At 40.6% G+C, this 18,805-nt stretch overlaps 1 protein-coding gene across 4 annotated transcripts in view; it reads right to left on the reverse strand.

Annotated features, from left to right (window-relative positions):
• Positions 1 to 18,805, reverse strand: part of zfpm2a (zinc finger protein, FOG family member 2a) — a 142,606-nt gene that overhangs the window by 68,622 nt on the left and 55,179 nt on the right. For 3 of the 4 annotated variants that reach the window (XM_061777005.1, XM_061777004.1, XM_061777003.1), the window contains one exon: positions 7,182 to 7,306. In XM_061777005.1, the coding sequence (XP_061632989.1) occupies positions 7,182 to 7,306 (125 nt within the window). Of the gene's footprint in view, positions 1 to 2,241; positions 2,507 to 7,181; positions 7,307 to 18,805 lie in introns of those variants that run through there. The other variant, XM_061777006.1, reaches the window with a different exon arrangement.

Here is an 18,805-nt window from a genome sequence, read left to right on the forward strand (position 1 = left end):
CTGCGTTTCTTTTCTTCAAATCTACATATATTGTATGGATTTATGTATTACAATGCACAATGCAGCCCTATGGGGGGCACAAACCAGTGCAAAGGCCATAGGCCGGTCCCAAGCCCGGAAAAATGTAGAGGGTTGCGTCAGGAAGGGCATCCGGCTGAAAACTTTCGAAGATGAAGGAGAGGTGGAAAGCGGGTTCTTAGGCAGAAAGAGAAGAGGAAAGCACAAAGCGTAGAACTGAATGGGGGGACTTCGAATGTTGGGACTATGACAGGAAAAGCTCGGGAATTGGTTGACGATGATTATGAGAAAGGTTGATATATTGTGTATCTAGGAGAGCAGGTGGAAAGGCAGTAAGGCTATAAGTTTAGGGGCAGGGTTCAAATTATTTTACCATGGTGTAGATGAGAAGAGAAATGGAGTCGAGGTTATTTTAAAGGAAGAGTTTACTAAGAATGCCTTGGAGGTGAAAAGACTATCAGATCGAGTGATGAGGCTGAAACTTGAAATTGAGGGTGTTATGTATAATGTGATTAGCACCTATGCCCCACAGGTAGGATGTGACCTAGAGGTGAAAGAGAAATTCTGGAAGACGAAGTGGTTCTGAGCATCCCAGACAGAGAGAGAGTCGTGATTAGTGCAGATTGTAATGGACATGTTGGTGAACGAAACAGGGGTGCTGAAGAAGTGATGGGTAAGTACGGCATCCAGGAAAGGAACTTGGAGGGACAGATGGTGGTAGACTTTGCAAAAAGGATGCAAATGGCTGTAGTGAACACTTTCTTCCAGAAGAGGCAGGAACATAGGGTGGACCTACAACAGCAGAGGTAGAAGCACGCAGGTGGATTACATCGTGTGCAGACGATGTAATTTGAAGGAGGTTACTCACTGTAAGGTAGTGGTAGGGAGAGTGTGGCTGGACAGTATAGGATGGTGGTGGGTAAGATGACTCTGGTGGTGGGGAGGAAGATTAAGAAGACAGAGGCAGAGCAGAGAACCATGTGGTGGAAGCTGAGAAAGGAAGAGTGTTGAATGCGATGTATGCCAGGTTGGACACTAAAAAAGGAGAAAATGATCAATACAGGTTGGCCAAACAGAGGGATAGAGATGGGAAGCATGTGCAGCAAGTTGGGGTGATTAAGGATAGAGATGGAAATGTGTTGAATGCTGCCAGTAGTGTGCTGGATAGATGGAAAGAATACGTTGAGGAGTTGATGAATGAGGAAAATGAGAGCGAAGGAAGAGTAGAAGAGGCAAATGTGGTGGACCAGAAACTGGCAATGATTAGTAAGGGGGAAGTTAGAAAGGCACTAAAGAGGATGAAAAATGGTTGGCAGTTGGTCCTGATGACATTCCTGTGGAGGTATGGAAGCATCTAGGAGAGGTGGCTGTGGAGTTTTTGACGGGTGGAGGAAAGTGTCAGGTGTCTTATGTGACAGGAGTGTCTCTGCTAGGATGAAGGGCAAAGTTTATAACACAGTGGTGAGGACAGCCATGATGTACGGATTAGAGACAGTGGCACTGAAGATACAACAGGAAGCAGAGCTGGAGGTGGCGGAAATGAAGATGTTGAGGTTCTCTCTAGGAGTGAGCAGGTTGGATTGGATTAGAAATGAGCTCATCAGAGGGACAGCCAATGTTCGATGTTTTGGAGACAAAGTTAGAGAGAGCAGACTTCAATGGTCTGGACACGTCCAGACGCGAGATAGTGAGTTCAGGAAGTCCTCGATTTACGAACGAGTTCTGTTCCTACGCTGGCGACGTAACACGATTTTCCGCGGATTTCACCGTTAAATTCGAAATTTACGGCGAAATACTTCTGTTACGGGTATTGTCCCACGTGATTATGATGGCAAGCTCAGTGTGTGTGGGCGTGTGCGTCGATGTGTGAGTGAGACGGGACTGCTCAGGCTTTGTCCAGCGGGACTGTGAAGGAGGAAGGAGTGCTCGCCTGTGCGAGTGTGTACAGTAGCAAGTGTCGTGACGGCGACCAGCGAAGAGTAGCGATTAGCAAAGGACCCGTTGACGTTGAATGTGCAGAGGAGCTAATAAAGCCGTTAAAGCAGCAAATCGGTGCTTCGTGCCTTTATTGTTGCCGCCACCCAGCTCAGCTGTGCAACGAGAGAAGGGAGTTAACCCCTGCGTCTCCCGACCACGGTCAAGTGACCGTAGCAGGAAAGGTTAACACTTCGTATAAAGAAACTAAAATACATTAAAATAAAAAAAATAAGATGCTGTACTTACCATTACTGCTGAGAGTGTGAAAAAAGGAGGGTGAAAAAGGCAAAGATACTCCCGCCGCACAAACACAGACAAGTACTATGCACTAGCTGAGCAGAAACACTATGGTGCTGGGACAAAATGGCGGACGAGGTACGGGCGTCGTAAAGTCGAAACGTTGTAGGTCGAGTGCGTCTTAACTCGAGAACTTCCTGTATATTGGTAGAAGAGTGATGGGGATGGAGCTGCCCTGCAAGAGAGCTAGAGGATGACCAAAGAGAATGTTGATGGATGTCATGAGGGCAGTTGGTGTTCGAGAGGAGGATGCAGGAGATAGGCTTCCATGGAAAAGACGCGCTGTGGCGACCCCTGAAGGGACAAGCCGAAAGGAAAAGAAGATGAGTATTACAATGCACAAGGAGTAGTGCGATTTCCAATGAAATTATTATCATTATTTACATTCTATTTAATTATTTTATTCCTATATGTTTGCTATAGTACAGTAGAGTGCTCATTTCTGTCATTTAAAACATGTTACAAAAAATGTTTGGTTGTTTTTGACATTTCCATTAAATTCAATGTGGAAAGTTGATTTGAGTAAAAAGCGTGGTCACGGAACAAATTAAGCTCGTGAGTAAAGTTACCACAGTTTTTACATCTGGACCTGATACACAACACAACTACACGAATAAAGGCAAGCACTACTTTTCCATTGTCACGAACCGGCAAGTGTAAATCTTATGCTTACGGTGCTAGCGACCAGAGTGTCATTAAATTCACTAACATGTTAATTCAGGGTGCCACGTTCACCGCCACCAAAAGTAGCAATAATCTAACTGTACTTTACAGTAGTGTTTCCCAACCAGTGTTACGGGTATGCGAGCACATTGCAGGGGGTGCATGGAAACAGTCTTGGACAGGTGTCACGGAATACATGTATCCATCAGCATCTCTGGTGAGTTTGATCTATTTTATTTAAAATGTTGATGTTTTTTGTCATGTTATTCGAAAAGCATTGATTGTGAACTGCTATATTGTAGTGTGACGTCACATACCGTACCGTATCTACAAGCCCGTGCGTGCGTGTTTGTGTGCATACGTGCGCTCGTTATAGCAAACACCTAGTATTTGGCTCATGTAAAAAACTTTTAAAAACTTTATGAATCTAGTAACTGTAATTTCCCTCTATCTATCTATCTATCTATCTATCTATCTATCTATCTATCTATCTATCTATCTATCTATCTATCTATCTATCTATCTATCTATCTATCTATCTATCTATCTATCTATCTATCTATCTAAGTCAAGTCTTGTCTTCTGGGACTTTGAAAACCGCTTTACTCATGCAACTAAAGAAATGTTTCCATTGTCCTTCAATCCATCCATCCATCCATCCATCCATCCATCCATCCATGTGGTTCCCAAGTCTGCCTCACAGTTCTGAGGATTTGTATTTGGGGTGCTCCAGCTTCCTCCCGCATTTCAAAACAAACAAGCAAACAAAACAAACAAACATTTTATTAGCACATTTGTTATTGAGTAATCCAAAAGTACTTAAAAGTAATCAAGTTACATTACTTTATTATTATGTTACTTAGATCACATTACTAACTAGATTTGTTTTAACAGGTAACTAGTAACTATCGGAATACATTTTTAAAGTAACCCTACCAATCCAGCATGGAAACATTGAATAATTATTTCCAAGATGATAAGTAAATATTTTTAGTTATTTTATAAGGCTGTCAATAAAATGGTTTGTTTGCGCTACAACTAGTTTACCCGGGAAGACAATAGCCTGTGGCACAGCCTTGCCGTACATACAGGCAAATATGGATAAATGGCTGAAATGTCCAGTTGCTCTGGATTCAGGAGAGAGTTCATATAACACTTCTGTTGATTTATATATAACAAAGGCACGTTTATTATTTTGATTTGATTTTATAAATTTCTATTATTTATTTTCAAAGCAACATATGAATTTGTATGTTTAATGGGAGTTGCAAAGAAAACAATGCCTGCAAATTAAAGGTTCAAATTAAGGAGATAAAATAAAATGATTTTCATTCAATGATCAATTGCGTTACGTTCTACTTTTGGAGAATCATCAACACGTAAGAGTGAGGGGGTACTCCTGTTATGACAAAGATTTTCAGGAGGTACACAAGACAAAAAAAGGGTGAGAACCACGGCTTTACACGACTACAAATAACACCATTTTAACTATTACACCATGTCAGTACATAATAACACATTAAAGAGGCATTGATAACAACCAAATATTATGATTGAACTAAAGCAAAGCATGTTGGAATACCCATTTTTCCTCCAATTCCCTAACATGCCACAATATTGTTTTTTAATGACGCGATGTGACACACTACAAATCCCCAAATGCAACACAACAGCTCCTTTACCAAACAACAGACTACCCGTAGACATTATGAAGCTCCGTCTGTGCGGCGCTAAAACGCTGTATATCTTTGGTAGCACATGTTGTTTGTTTCTTATTTAAACAAATCAGGAATTGCAACATGTAACAACATCTTTATTGTCCTTTAGCAAAGGTCCCATACTAACTCGTCGACCAACAACAGTACCCACGCGTCCCGTTCCGGTCTTTCACACTAAGCCTTCTGGGTAGTATAGTATCTAAACATTTACGAACACAGCCAATATCTGCGTGAGAGGCTGTTTTCTGTGATGAATATTAACAAAATAAAACATTACATAGGCGTCACCTCACTGATGAAAGCCTACGGTCCATTCTGAGGATCAAAGCCAAGATGCCAAGTATCTACCGCTGAGAAAATGACCTGATGAACATTTTAGTAGTGTGTTTTGGATCATTAGCCAGCTAGTGCTGTTCTGATGCACCACTATTTCTGTTAGAAAGTGTCTGTTATTGCCATTCTGTCTACAGTGGAAACACAAGCCAGCAGTTTACCATTTTAAACTGTATCATGGTGAGTTGCAATGTGTTTGAGACAAGCCCCTTGTCGTACCAAATTACAACAACTGATGGGTAGTTGTAAAACTAAAAAAGTTGCATTAAACCTTGGGAAGCTCACTGGGACAATACTGCAAGTTGTGCTGACCTAGCCTTTAATGAGACATACTGAGGAGCTGCTAACAGCCTGTATCCTTATGAGAGATTGAACCTAGGAAAAGAGGAGGGCAAGAAGCAAAGCACTGAAAGGGTCCCGTGAGAGTAGCCACACCAGAGATCCTTAAAGGCAAGATGCTGTAGGTTCTTCCTTTGCTTTTAATTGCAAGGAAGGTTTGGCATATTCTGTAACCCCATGTAGCCAATTAAAGCGTATGACCAGAACTTGCTCACAAAATAATAGACGAGAATGAGGATCTGCTAGGTAGTGATGAATTCCTTGGAGGGCACTTAGTTAAGAACACCTCACTCTTGCCAGGAGGAGGATTCAACAATTAACTGAAGCATATCATCCAGTAGGTTGATAGTACCGGTGCTCATTTTAAGTTTTCACACAGTGAGAAAAGTAAAAAATGTTATCTTTTGATAAGTGTAAGGGACTGCTGAAGGTTGGGTTTGGAGGATACCTTTCAGGGGAATTAATCTAGCACTTGGAATGTTTTACTTTGGAAGTGTACTTGAGGTGTTCAGTAACTGAGTTTACCCTGAAAACAGCCATATTTCATGGCTATAATAGGGCTCAAAGCTATCTAAAGCCACTGATGACTTCAAAACGATGAGGACAGCTTAGAAAAACATTTGAAACTTCTCTGAAAATGGTTTAATAAAGTTGTGTGGTTATTGCAATCTGGGGAATCGAGCGGGTGGGAGGTGGTGAGACTCTGAGTCCCAAATCCTCATGGGGTGCCTTATGTGTCTTTGCAAAGGGAATGTGAGACTGGTTACAGTTTTAATAGGAATGTGTTAATTACTCCAAATGTAGAACAGCGTATCAAATCCGTGGAGGACTCTTCACTCCACCAGAGCAACAGGTCAACACTCAGCTTAGCTGGATCTTAGAGGCCAAAGATAGAAAGCCGCCCAGTTCTGGGTAGCATCCTTTTTTAAAAATTATTATTATTGAATTGACGTCAAGTGTGTTGTCATATACATTTATGAAGATAATTCATTTTAAAATACACTATCAGTGAAGTTTCAAGTTAGTAATACATTTCTAGTCGTAGTTGTTTCTAATAGTTTGGATATGCATTATTTAGCTACACGAGAGGAGGGAAATCCTTATCAGTGATAGCCACGTCTTTACGTGCAGCCCACGAATAACAACAAATAGTAATAAATATATATTTATTTTCATGTCAAGATTGGCCGGTTGCACTTAACGTTGTGGTCAGTTAGTGGTGAGTCAATATAAAATGGTTATAATGTTAATATTTATTGCTGTTATTCTAACGCTATGAATACAATTTAGAAAATGTTTCTGATTTTTATACAATTATGGAACTTAATACTACAAGGCCCAATTCCAATGAAGTTGGGACATTGTATAAAATGTAAATTAAAAAAAACAATACAAATGATTTACATGTGTTTACGTTTTACACCGTGTGCCAACTTCATTGGAATTAGGGTGTGTACTAATATGTATGATCAGTAACAACATCAGAAACAAGAACCAACATGGACTACCCTCACAACACTTAATTACATTGTCTACAATTGACTTCTAAATCTGCTAAATAAATAAAGCAGTCATTGCAGTCATCAATCCCCATAGATCTTTTTTCTACACTGCCAATATAAAACTTCACGTAATGTAAAGGAAAAGTAAAATTTTCCAGCGTGTTAAGGACCGATGAGACTTCAAACTCACTTTTGAAATGGCATAATTTTGTTTGTACACCCCCACCTCCCCCCCCACACACACACAATTCATTTCATGGCACTCTTACCGAGGTTGAAATCTTTGTTTCCTTTGACATGTAGAGTAATTTCATCGAATACAACAGGAACATACCAGTGTGCTGTTCTCGGTACCCATCTCAATCTTCCCTTCGAAGGGTCCCCAAGTTGTTCCCACAGGCAGCTGCTGACGGCTGTGGATCCGGCGCCCGCCGTCTTTAAGAAACGCATCAAGCTCTCCTGAAAACACAACGACCATAACAGTTAACCACACAGCTCAATTTAGCGCACGAGTTCCACAGCAAATCACAGTGACGCTCAGTCATTGTTCTTTCTCCTAAACCCTACAGTCGCCATCATATGATTATCTCCAAGCCCTGCGGTATAAACATTTAAAGGTTAAAGCTAAGCAGTTTCAAAATAGATAAACAAATCGAGCAAGCAGCCATCTGATGGTGTGCCTCAGATGCATCGTGCAGTAACGTTACTTGAAAGGTGTCTTCAGTTGAGATAATCTCTATGAGACATTGCAGGCGGCTGGCTGGATAGTAACAGGACTATTTTTGTAATTCCAGGAAGGCAGGGCCCTCGTTATTTTTTTACAGTGCTCCACTTAATTAACAGTGAAACCGGATAGCACTGTTAGTACTACCGGTGCTCACCTCCCTGACACCCCCAGCTATCTTATCTATCAGATGGAGTGTACATTTTTAGGAATGGTGTTTAATCTAATAGTTATGATGAACTCCAAGGCAGGCTGCTGCACAGTGTACTCAGGCGGATGTTTCCCTGTAGGGGCAAGTTTGTTTGTGTATCGTACAAAGGGAGAACGCAGCTCACAACTGTGAAAATATTTGGTCTTCTCCTGGCAGACTCACACATGAAACTGCAAACTCTGTTTGATAAAGTTTGACAAAGTCTGACCAAAAGCAGATCCAAGAAATACCCTAGCCTTTGTTAAGTTTGATTACTGAATCAACTGAATACAATTTGAGAGGGCAAGGGTCACTGTTCTTAGTAAAGCATCATCACCATTCTGCGACATAGAAAAAAAAAATGCTTTCCCACAACTGTAGATATTTCAAATGTGACAACAAAGTAGGGATACAACAATACACTCCCTTACTGTCTGAGCTATTGTTGTTTTTATCCAATATCAATGCTATGTGTGATTCCTAGCTTTGATACGTGCACTGAATGACACAGAGAACAAATGAATCATTAAACTGAAATATAATTGTAGCTACACAGCTGGCACAGCAATGTATAGCTACCGAAAGCTGGCTGTGGCTCAGTTGGTAGAGCGGGTCGTCCACTGACCGAAGGGTTGCTGGTTCCAATTTCTGCTCTGACTGTCTGCTGTCAAAGCGTCCTTGGGCGAGACACTGAACCCTACATTCGGCATTAGGTCGGCATTGTAAATGAAAAACTGCTGTCAATTGCCTTACCTGGTTAAACAAAGGAAATAAAATTAATTCGAATTCAAACGGAAAAATAATGCCACGTGCCAGCCTCGCCCACTGTTTGAATGGTGAACAGAAAGCTGCCAGGAACAGGATGTCAGAAAGTTACACACCAGCGGAATGACTCTAAAAACAGCACTAGAAGGATTATATATTACCATGTACATACATTGGTTTTGCAATTGAGTCACTACTGTGAATTTAATGTCATGGAATTGGCCTCTAATGTCGAGTTGTCACTGGTCTGATGTCATTTGAACTTTCCAACGGTTATGTGGCACAACGAACTATTCAGGTCTTCGGTACTTTTTAAATACAAGATGTGTATCTCCAGTACACTATTGTATCTGTTTGGTGTGATGTTATAGAAATTTAGACTTTTATGCTTCCTACTTTTATGAAAATAATCTTAAAATAATAATATATTAAATAATAACCTTTTTCGTCAGCAGTGCTGATTTATCAATTGTGATCATGGTATAACAGGGAAAACCTAAATGTCACATATAATTTGCTCCAGTCTTTGTCTTTGTATCTGCAAATAGATAAGTATGCATCTACTTTAAGTGATGTATAAGTCATCCCTTTAATCTTTTCTCTCGCCTCTTGCGTCACTGCTGCTGCAGTGCAAGGTGAGTAAGCTCATTATGGAGAAATAATTAAACACTGGTGCACAGCTGGTCGTCATCACAGAGATCAACAGCCACCGCTTGATGCATACTGTTTGTCCTCAGATAGGAGCCACGGCCTTTAAACACTTGGATGCACGTTACTGTTTAGCGCCACTTGACACGCAGCTCAACCAACCTCCAGCCAGCTTTTCTTTGTCTTTTCTTTGGTCTTGCCTGTCCTTTTTTTTTTTTTTTTTTTTTTTTTTTGGGAGGGGGGGGGCACGCTTATAGTGGGTAGTGATGAGTGCAGGTGCATGTGAGTAGAGGAGGGGGAAGTGGGAGTTTAAGGGGCAATTTGTGTGGTTTGTGGTTCACCGTGTTTGGGTTCCAGTTGTGTGCGTCTCACAACAAATGTTGCCTGAGGACCGCGCTGCACAGATGGCTGGGCACATCTGTTGCAGGTACTCACGGACTCCACAAAAACCATCCATGGATGAATAATGAGTTGCCTTCATGAACTGTCTGTGTGTTCCATGTTCACTTTAATATGTTTCTAAAAGTGAAACACGACACATCTAGACTCACTCGCCAGTCAACAGCCCCTTGTGGTTTTGAGTTGGCGTATCGTATAATCATATACTGTATATTATTATTATCTAGTATATTTCAACTCGTAATTTTATTTTTACTGTGAATTGTATTTGAGTACCTACAAAGTGCTATACAATTTCAATAGATGCCAAAGTCATTCACTTCCTTTGATGCAATAAAAGGTCTTGCGTTTTGTACGCTACATGAACCAAACAAAACCAAGAAGAAATATCATCACTATTAGGCAGAAATGGGGAGAGTCGAATCAATTGACTTGACTCAAGTCGACTCGAGCTGCCAGTTTTATGACTTGTGACTTGCTTGCCAAATATTTAAGAAAGATTTGACTTTTGACTTTAGACTTGGTAGCCAAGAGGCTTGACTTTTAAAGAAAGAAACGATTTTGGAGGGTCATTCGCGCCAACCTGGCAACCCAGTCTGCGCTGTTGCGCACTTGCCAGTGTGACGTAGACACCTGCATGAACAACCATGGAACGTTTTAGTACAGCTAAGCAATGTAAGTAGAGTTGAGACAGTTTATGATAACTGTCCAAACCTTTCGTTTAGGTTCATAGGCACGGAAAAGTTTTTTTTTTTTTCTCTCTCTCTCTCTCTCTCTCTCTCTCTCTCTCTCAATACAATTTTTGTACTACTGAACATGTTTACTGAAGTGTCTCTATTCAAATGTCATCCGATGTGTCAGCTCTGTGATAAAGCTATCTGCACTATATATATAAACATAAATAAAAACAGAATACAATGATTTTCAAATCACGTTCAACCTATATTTAATTGAATACACTACAACGACAAGATATTTAATGTTCAAACTGATCAACTTGATTGTTTTTAGAAAATAATCATTAACTTAGAATGTTTTAATTCGAAACACAGTCTAGCTTGAAATTTAGTGGCGTCTTGACTTGCTTTTCTTCTCACAGTGACTTGGGACTTGCTTGAGACTTGCATAAATGTAACTCCCACCTCTGCTATTAGGAGACTTAATCCATGTGTTGACTGTTCTCTTTATCCAATTTCCAAACTAATATATAATAATGAGGCTTTATTCTAATTTCAAAGCAGGATGTCCCTGCCACCTTTACCCTCTACACCTCCCAACTGCACCTACCTCTCACCTGCCCCCCACATACACACCCCACTGGACCTCACTCGATAAGATCATCATCTGTCGCTAGATTTTAGGGGCCGGTCCTCCACTCCACAGATACTTGGCAGACCAATGAATGTTCCTTTATGTGGAGAGATCCTCCTCAGATAGCACCCAAGATGCTCAATGCTGGCATCAGTTTGTTTTCCGGTGTCCATTTTTGTTATTGTACTGGACAATAGGATGCCTCCTCTCTCACTTCAGTGGAATATGGCATACTAATACGTTCCTTGGTGGCAGAGTGCCAGCCTGGTTTAGACTACTCATACATGGAGACCTTGAAAGATATAAACAATCTTACTACCATCTCAGTTAAATACTGCCAGTTTAGATCTGTTTTTTTGTCAGTAATCATTTTTTTTTAATTGAAGGAGGTTTTTATTTATACTGTGCAAAGATGTTTGATAGGGATTCAAGTGTCTTATAGTCATATTTCTATTTGATGTTTCCCTTATTGCATATATAACGGTGAATTCTTGACATGTCATTTCTGACCTTGAGCAATGGCCCTGCTGATAATTTGAGAAGACAAATTACTTAATCAAATTGCTTCGGCAGAACCTTTTTTGATAGCAGTGGACCTGCTTCAGATATTTTCCACATAAATAAAAAAAAATTCCATCCATCCATCCATTTTTCATCCGCTTATCCTCGTTAGGGTCGCAGGGCGCTGGAGCCTACCCCAGCTGACTTGGGGCGAAAGGCGGACTACACCCTGAATTGGTCGCCAGTCAGTCGCAGGGCACAGAGAGACAAGGACAACCATTTGCACTCACGTTCACACCGTCACCGAGTGGGAACTGAACCCACGCTGGCCGCACCAAAGTCAGGCAAGTGTACAACTACACCACAGGTGTCAAACTCGAGGCCTGGGGGCCAGATCCGGTCCGCCACATAAATCATGTGTCAACTTCCATGATTTGCTGTACCAATCTGTACCAAAATTTCAAATTGTCATATTTCATAAATGATAATGTTGAGATATTGCAAGCATTTTTGTTACCAAATATGAACAATAGTTGAAAAACCTATTACCCTTGATTTCTGATTCCAAAACTAGTTTAGAAATTTCATGTGTAATAATATGATGAGGTGATTAAAGATTTTTATGGTTTCACAGTCATAATTGCCCACTGAGGGAAACCGTAACTACAATGTGGCCTGTGACAAAAATTAGTTTGACACCCCTGCACTACACCATCAGTGCCCCACTTTAAAATGTATTCATTTTAATTTGTCTCACTAGTTCAAAGAACCATCTTGCACGTTGGAAAATTACTTGTCACAGTAAAGCATCCACAAAAGGTTTTCCAAGGTAGATTTTCTTGGTTATACTGTAGGAAAGGGCAGATGCAGTTATAAATCAAAGACAGACAGTTGATATCAAGCTGTAGTTTTGAATTAAAGCTAATAAATGGCTGTTGCTCCAAGTTCAACTTGTGTGGGTCACTTGTGTTGTTTCTACTGAATCACAGTCATCTGTGCTGATAGGCAGTGCTATAGAGACAGCAAATGGGCAATAAGTTAATATACCACAAGAGAGGCATATGGGGTGAAATAGAATGCACTGTATCAGTTCAACAAGAGGTGTCACATCTTTATAGCAGATAGGCCTATGTGATATGAAATTTTACAGCTGAAGGAGAAATGTCACAGCGCTTTGATAAGAGAGCGATGAACTTTCTCCTTCCCCTTACCCAAACTGCTATTCTCACTGAGCAAAATGCAACATTTATAACCCACAGCTCACGCTATTATCTCTTGGGAGAGGCACTTGCTTTAAAACACCTCTCAGCCACCACACAGTACATCTCCTCCTCCTCACTCTCGACACCCACCTCTATTATCCCCAAAAAAGCCTAAAGGGTGCTGCTCCTGTCTCCGTTCTTTTTGAACAGCAGGAAGAAGGAGCTGATCGATTGTTCCCAGGCAGCAGCATGAGTCTGCTCAAGTGTGTAAAGAAAAAAAACAAAGAGGTGGTAGATTGCCCACTTAGGGTCAGACTTGTTTTCAGGTGATGTACAGTTAATGGGGAGCTTTTAATGGGCAAAGAAAATTAGAAATTGTTTTTATATTGTTTGGTGGGTTGCAGTACATGCAGATTGGGGGTGGATTGCAATAAAGAATAGTAATAATAATTTAAAAAAACAGCAATATACTTAAGAATATTTAAAAATATAACAATATTTATATCTTAATTGTACTATTTATGATGCTGTGACATCTGAACTGTTACTGCATCAGTAAGCCATTTCCTGTGCTGATTTTGCCGTCACATTCCCATCAATCAAAACAGAAATGGTGGACGAGGTACAGATTCATTTTTTCCCCCACTGGAACTGCTTCTTTTGATTGTCAGCAACCCAAGCTGTGTGACAATACAGACAGTAACATTGAGCATAATTGCATTTGAAGAGTAATGGTTACTGTATGCACAGTACATGATATAATAAATATTAATATAATAATATAATATTTTTTTCTTGATAAGATCTTCATGAATCTATCCATTGATTTTGTCCATCTTTTTCTTGTTTAGGGTGGTTTAGGGCTACAGTCTTTCCAAGCTGACTTTGGGAGAGAGGCAGGGTACAGCCTGAACTGTTTCTTAGACAATAACAGACAGTTTCATTCAATCGTGTGTTTTGTTGTTGTTTTTGTTGTCAGATTTCAGATTTTACTTGTGTGGGCATGTTGCTGCTTTGCTCATGGATCAACCGGGCTGCAGGTAGGGTTGCACGATATTGGGGAAAAAAATGACCACGATTTTTTTTTTTAAACCTGCAATATACAGTGTGTACGGAAAGTATTCAGACCCCCTTAAATTCATCCCTGTACTTGGGCGCATTCATCTTTTCTTGGATTGAAACCAGTCTCCCTGTCCCTGCAGCTGACAAACACCCCCACAGCATAATGCTGCCACCACCATGCTTCACTGTTGGGATTGTATTGGACAGAGGATGAGCAGTGCCTGGTTTTCTCCACACATACCGCTTCATAATAAGGCCAAAAATTTCTATCTTGGTCTCATCAGACCAGAGAATCTTATTTCTCACCATCTTGGGTCATCATCCTTCAGGTGTTTTTTTTTTTTTTAGCAAACTCCATGTGGGCTTTCATGTGTCTTCTGAGAGGCTTCTGTCGGGCCACTCTGCCATAAAGCCCCGACTGGTGTTGGGCTACAGTAATAGTTGACTTTCTAGAACTTTCTCCCATCTCCCAACTGCATCTCTGGAGCTCAGCTACAGTGATCTTTGGGTTCTTCTTTACCTCTCTCACCAAGCCTCTTCTCCCCGATTGATCAGTTTGGCTGGACGGCCAGCTCGAGGAAGGGTTCTGGTCATCCCAAACATCTTCTATTTAAGGATTATGGAGGCCACTGTGCTGTATGGAACTTTAAGTGCAGCAGAATTCTTTTTGTAACTTTGGCCAGATCTGTGCCTTGCTACAATTCTGTCTCTGAGTTCTTCAGACACTTCCTTTGACCTCATGATTCTCATTTGCTCTGACATGCACTGTGAGGTCTTATATAGACAGGTGTGCGGCTTTCCTAATCAAGTCCAATCAGTATAATCAAACAGAGCTGGACTCCAATGAAGGTGTAGAAGCATCTAGAGGATGATCAGAAAAAATGGACAGCACCTAAGTTAAATATTTGAGTGTCACAGCAAAGGGTCTGAAAACTTATGGCTGTGTGATATTTCAGTTTTTGTTTTTTAATAAATCTGCAAATATTTTAACAATTCCCTTTTTTTCTGTCAATATGGGGTGGTGTGTGTACATTGAGGGAAAAAATAACAAATTATTTTAGCAAATGGCTGCAATATAATAAAGAGTGGAAAATGTAAGGTGGTCTGAATACTTTCCGTACCCACTGTATATTAACTGTAGATCAGTTTTGGGAAAGTAAATTTTCTATGCAAACTAGTTGAAAGTTCAGTTCACCGTTCCAAAAATTTACTAATTCAGTTCATAGTTCATACGCGAAAATTTTAAACTAAGTTCACCAGTAATACTAGTTCTTTTTTTTTTTCTTTCAATATGTTGATGACGAAGGGCGGCACGGTGGATTGACTGTTTAGCACATCTGTCTCACAGTTCAAAAGGACCCGGATCCAAATCCGGCCTCGCCTTGCATGTTCTCCCTGTGTCTGCGCATCAGCATGTCATTTACCTCCACCCCCTACTCCTCTTGCATGGTCAATTGGAGGGTGGCACCTCTTAGCCTTGTGTGCTCTTTTGGTTGATTAAAGTTATTGTTCTACCTTTTTGCTGTCTGCATTATGGTTCATCCTTGGACCATCAGTCAACCATTACATGTTTATTGCTTCAAGAAATGTGTAACCAAATCACGTGTAAATTGAATTACTAGTTTAAAAAAAATGCTTTTTGCAGAGGATGTTGTTCTTTTGTGCAGGACGGTCGACGACTGGTCCAGCATGCCCGCGACCCTAGTGAGGATAAGCGGTACGGAAAATGGATGGATGTATGGATGTTGTTGATGGGCTATTAACCTGAAAATACTGGCATTTCATTTCCCAATTGTTGCCACCCATTCAGTCAGTCCACACTAGTAGCCAACTGCAGCTTTTACCCTACAATCTCAAAACCATGACGAAAAACTTGAACGGTGTTTTTTTAAAATGAGGAATTAAAAGCGGTGCGGAAAATGGATGGATTGATTATAACTGTGTGTGTATATGTATATGTGTGTGTCAGAATGTGTGCATTCTGATACAAATAATAATGTTCCTAGTAATCCATTTTTACAATCACAGGTATGTATTGTATTACAAAAGAACACATTTATTCTCAATTACGCAGTGTCCCTGAACGCACTTTGCGCACTCATGCAGCTGTCGCATCCCTGCCTAGTTTCATTCTGAAGAGCGAAATAGGAAATCAAGCAAGTGTACTTTCTATTAGCATGCACAAACAGGTCTCTCTGTTGGTCACTTTTAAAATGAAAACAAAACCAACATCGCAGCAGACCCTGCGATTTGACTATTGCGTACACGTACGTCGCGATGACGATGCTCAAACAAAATATCGTGCAGCCCGAGCTGCAGGGCAGATGAGGTATTGAATATCACTGCATCAGGTTGGATACAGCTTGAAAAAAAGTTCCGCGCAAGAGTCTACCCCACATTAATGCAAATATTGGTGGACTACGGCACTGAATGTGACTGTAGAAAATGGATGGTTGAAGTGAGGCAAGTAAGGCTGCTTTCCACCATTTTTTCCCTTGATATCATTCATCTGATTGCAGCACCAAATCAATTCCCTTGAGACTTTACAAATTAAATAAGTATGATGCTGTCAGCTAGTGCCAGTTTAATGTTAATGGAGGATGATCCAAATACAGGCTATGAATGTGGTTTGAACATGATAAAATTATGGATCTTCACTGAAATCAAACTTCGTTGTTGTTGAACAAATGAATTATACCAGCTGACAAGTTGCTGCTTCAATGAAAACCTGGCAAAGTTAGCAGCCAGGCTGCTGACAACAATCTGCAAGATGGCCATTGTTGGGGGAGCACAGCAATTTCGACTGATTGCATGTAAACAGAGACAGAAAAACTTAAAGAGTGATTGTCCTCACACAAAGATATATTCCATATCACCACCAACATCTAGAGGACACACACCACTCCTGCTGCAAGCCAATTCTTTTAAATGCTTTCCTCAAAATTTCCAACCCATCAAAAGGACATTACCCCACTTGTGAGTGTCAAGATGATTGAGAAATGGATGGTCTTTTAACTTGGGCTGAATTTTAAGGGGCAAGAGGAAGTTGTCATCTTCTGTTTGTTTCATAAATAAAGTGTGTAAAACATTGCATGGCAAATGGTTGAACTCAGAAGCAATGTTTTCACCAAGTCGTCAGTTGTTGTTCTCTTTGAAACACAATTGATTGTTTTTCGATTGTAAAATATACGTCACAAAATATTTCATTCCTGCACTACACTTTTTTTATGCTCACAAAGTAATCAGAATACTAAAATGTCCCAAAACTAAAATCACTCGAGATCTCCTTTGAAAAGAGAAGACATGTAAACACCACAGGCATGAAAAAGGTGACCCAAAAAAAAAGAGTTTTTTTTAATTTAACATGAATTAAGCAATCTGGAAGACTCTGACGAGTACAATAAGGCAAAATAAACAAATTTTCTTCACGCAGAAAAACATTTATTTACACCACTCAAGTACATATTGATGTACAAATTTAGGATTAAAATTCAATTTGCCTCATTTCTTTGCTTTTTTTTGTTTTGGCCTCCAACTTGAGCCAGGCCCATCTCCACCTGCACCTGATGCCTTCTTCAAGCTGTGCCACATGAATAGCATCCTCCTCTTTAAGCATTCTCCTTCTGGAGAAGAATTGACTAAAATCATTGTTTGTTTCACTTCATTTTTCACTATTACCAACTTCAAAGGCTAATCCCAAATGCATCCTCCAGGAAAATATTAAGTACAATATTTTGTGGTTTTTATTGGCCATTTCTAAATTTGAAGTTAGTTCATTCTGTGTTGTGACATAATCCCTAACATCGCTCCGTCGCTTAATACATTTAACATTAACATCCGTAAACCAATTAGATAATTGTAGGCGCTTTTCCTAATTAATACAAGATGTACTAGCGGATCAGCTCTTGTCGCCGATGTTACGTGTGCTTCGCAGTTCTGCTGGGACCGCAACCAGGGCCACGACCCGCAGCACCTCAGCGCGAAAATACAAAAGACCAGTGCAACAAATACAACACTGGCTTATCTGATGAGCAAAAACGTTGCTTAAACGTAAGAGTAGCAATAGAGGATGTTGTTCCAGAGGTGGGTAGAGTAGCCCAATATTGTCTTCAAGGAAGAGTACTGTTACTTGATAATAATGTGACTCAAGTAAAAGTAAAAAGTAGTCCCCCCAAAAAATACTTGAGTAAGAGTAAAAAGTACACAGTGAAATAATTACTCAAGTACTGAGTAAATAGCACAAACAATAAAATAAATAAATAATAATAAACAACAAAAACATTTGCAATTTACTGTACAGTGTTTTCTCAAGTTATAAGTGAGCTGAAATTTACCATGCTATATGACAACAAATTTAGGCAGACAGTGCCAGACAAATACTACAATACATGAAAGCTGTTGTTTTTGTTTGTCTAAATGTAAACAAGAGTAGCGCGCCGTTGTCTTCATGGGAACGGCGACCTTCCAAAAATGTTGGCCATCTAGGCACGACGACCAGCCGGGCTGGCTTATCTAGTGTTAACACCTATGCCCGGGAAGTCCAATTGAAGACGTCGTGCGAGGTCATGTGACTTTCTTGTTTCGTTTGATTGGTGAACTAGACTTAAACGTCACTCACGCTTAAATTAGATTGGCCCAAACAGCGCCCAATGCGGAAGTCGAAGTCGTAGTCTTGCGCACTAAATAGTTGATAAATGAGCAATAATTGATCGACTGGTTAGCACATCTGCCTCACAGTTCTGGAGACCGGGGTTCAAATCCCGGCCCCGCCCGGTGTGGAGTTTGCATGTTCTCCCCGTGCCTGGGTGGGTTTTCTCCGGGCACTCCAGTTTCCTCCCACATCCCTAAAACATGCGTGGTAGGTTGATTGAAGACTCTAAATTGCCTGTAGGTGTGAATGTGGGTGCGAATGGTTGTTTGTTTCTATGTGCCCTGCGATTGGCTGGAGACCGGTTCAGGGTGTAACCCGCCTCCCGCCCGAAGATAGCTGGGATAGGCTCCAGCAGCCCGCGACCCTAGTGAGGATAAGCGGTAAAGAAAATGGATGGATGGATGGATGGATGGATGATAAATAAAAGTAGCAAGCGACATTTAGATCATTGTAACAGAGTAAAAGGACCGTTACTTCTTAGCAACAGAAGCGGCGGAAGTGTTTT

The sequence above is a fragment of the Phyllopteryx taeniolatus genome, chromosome 6 (genome assembly GCF_024500385.1).
Source record: "Phyllopteryx taeniolatus isolate TA_2022b chromosome 6, UOR_Ptae_1.2, whole genome shotgun sequence".
NCBI lineage: Eukaryota > Metazoa > Chordata > Actinopteri > Syngnathiformes > Syngnathidae > Phyllopteryx > Phyllopteryx taeniolatus.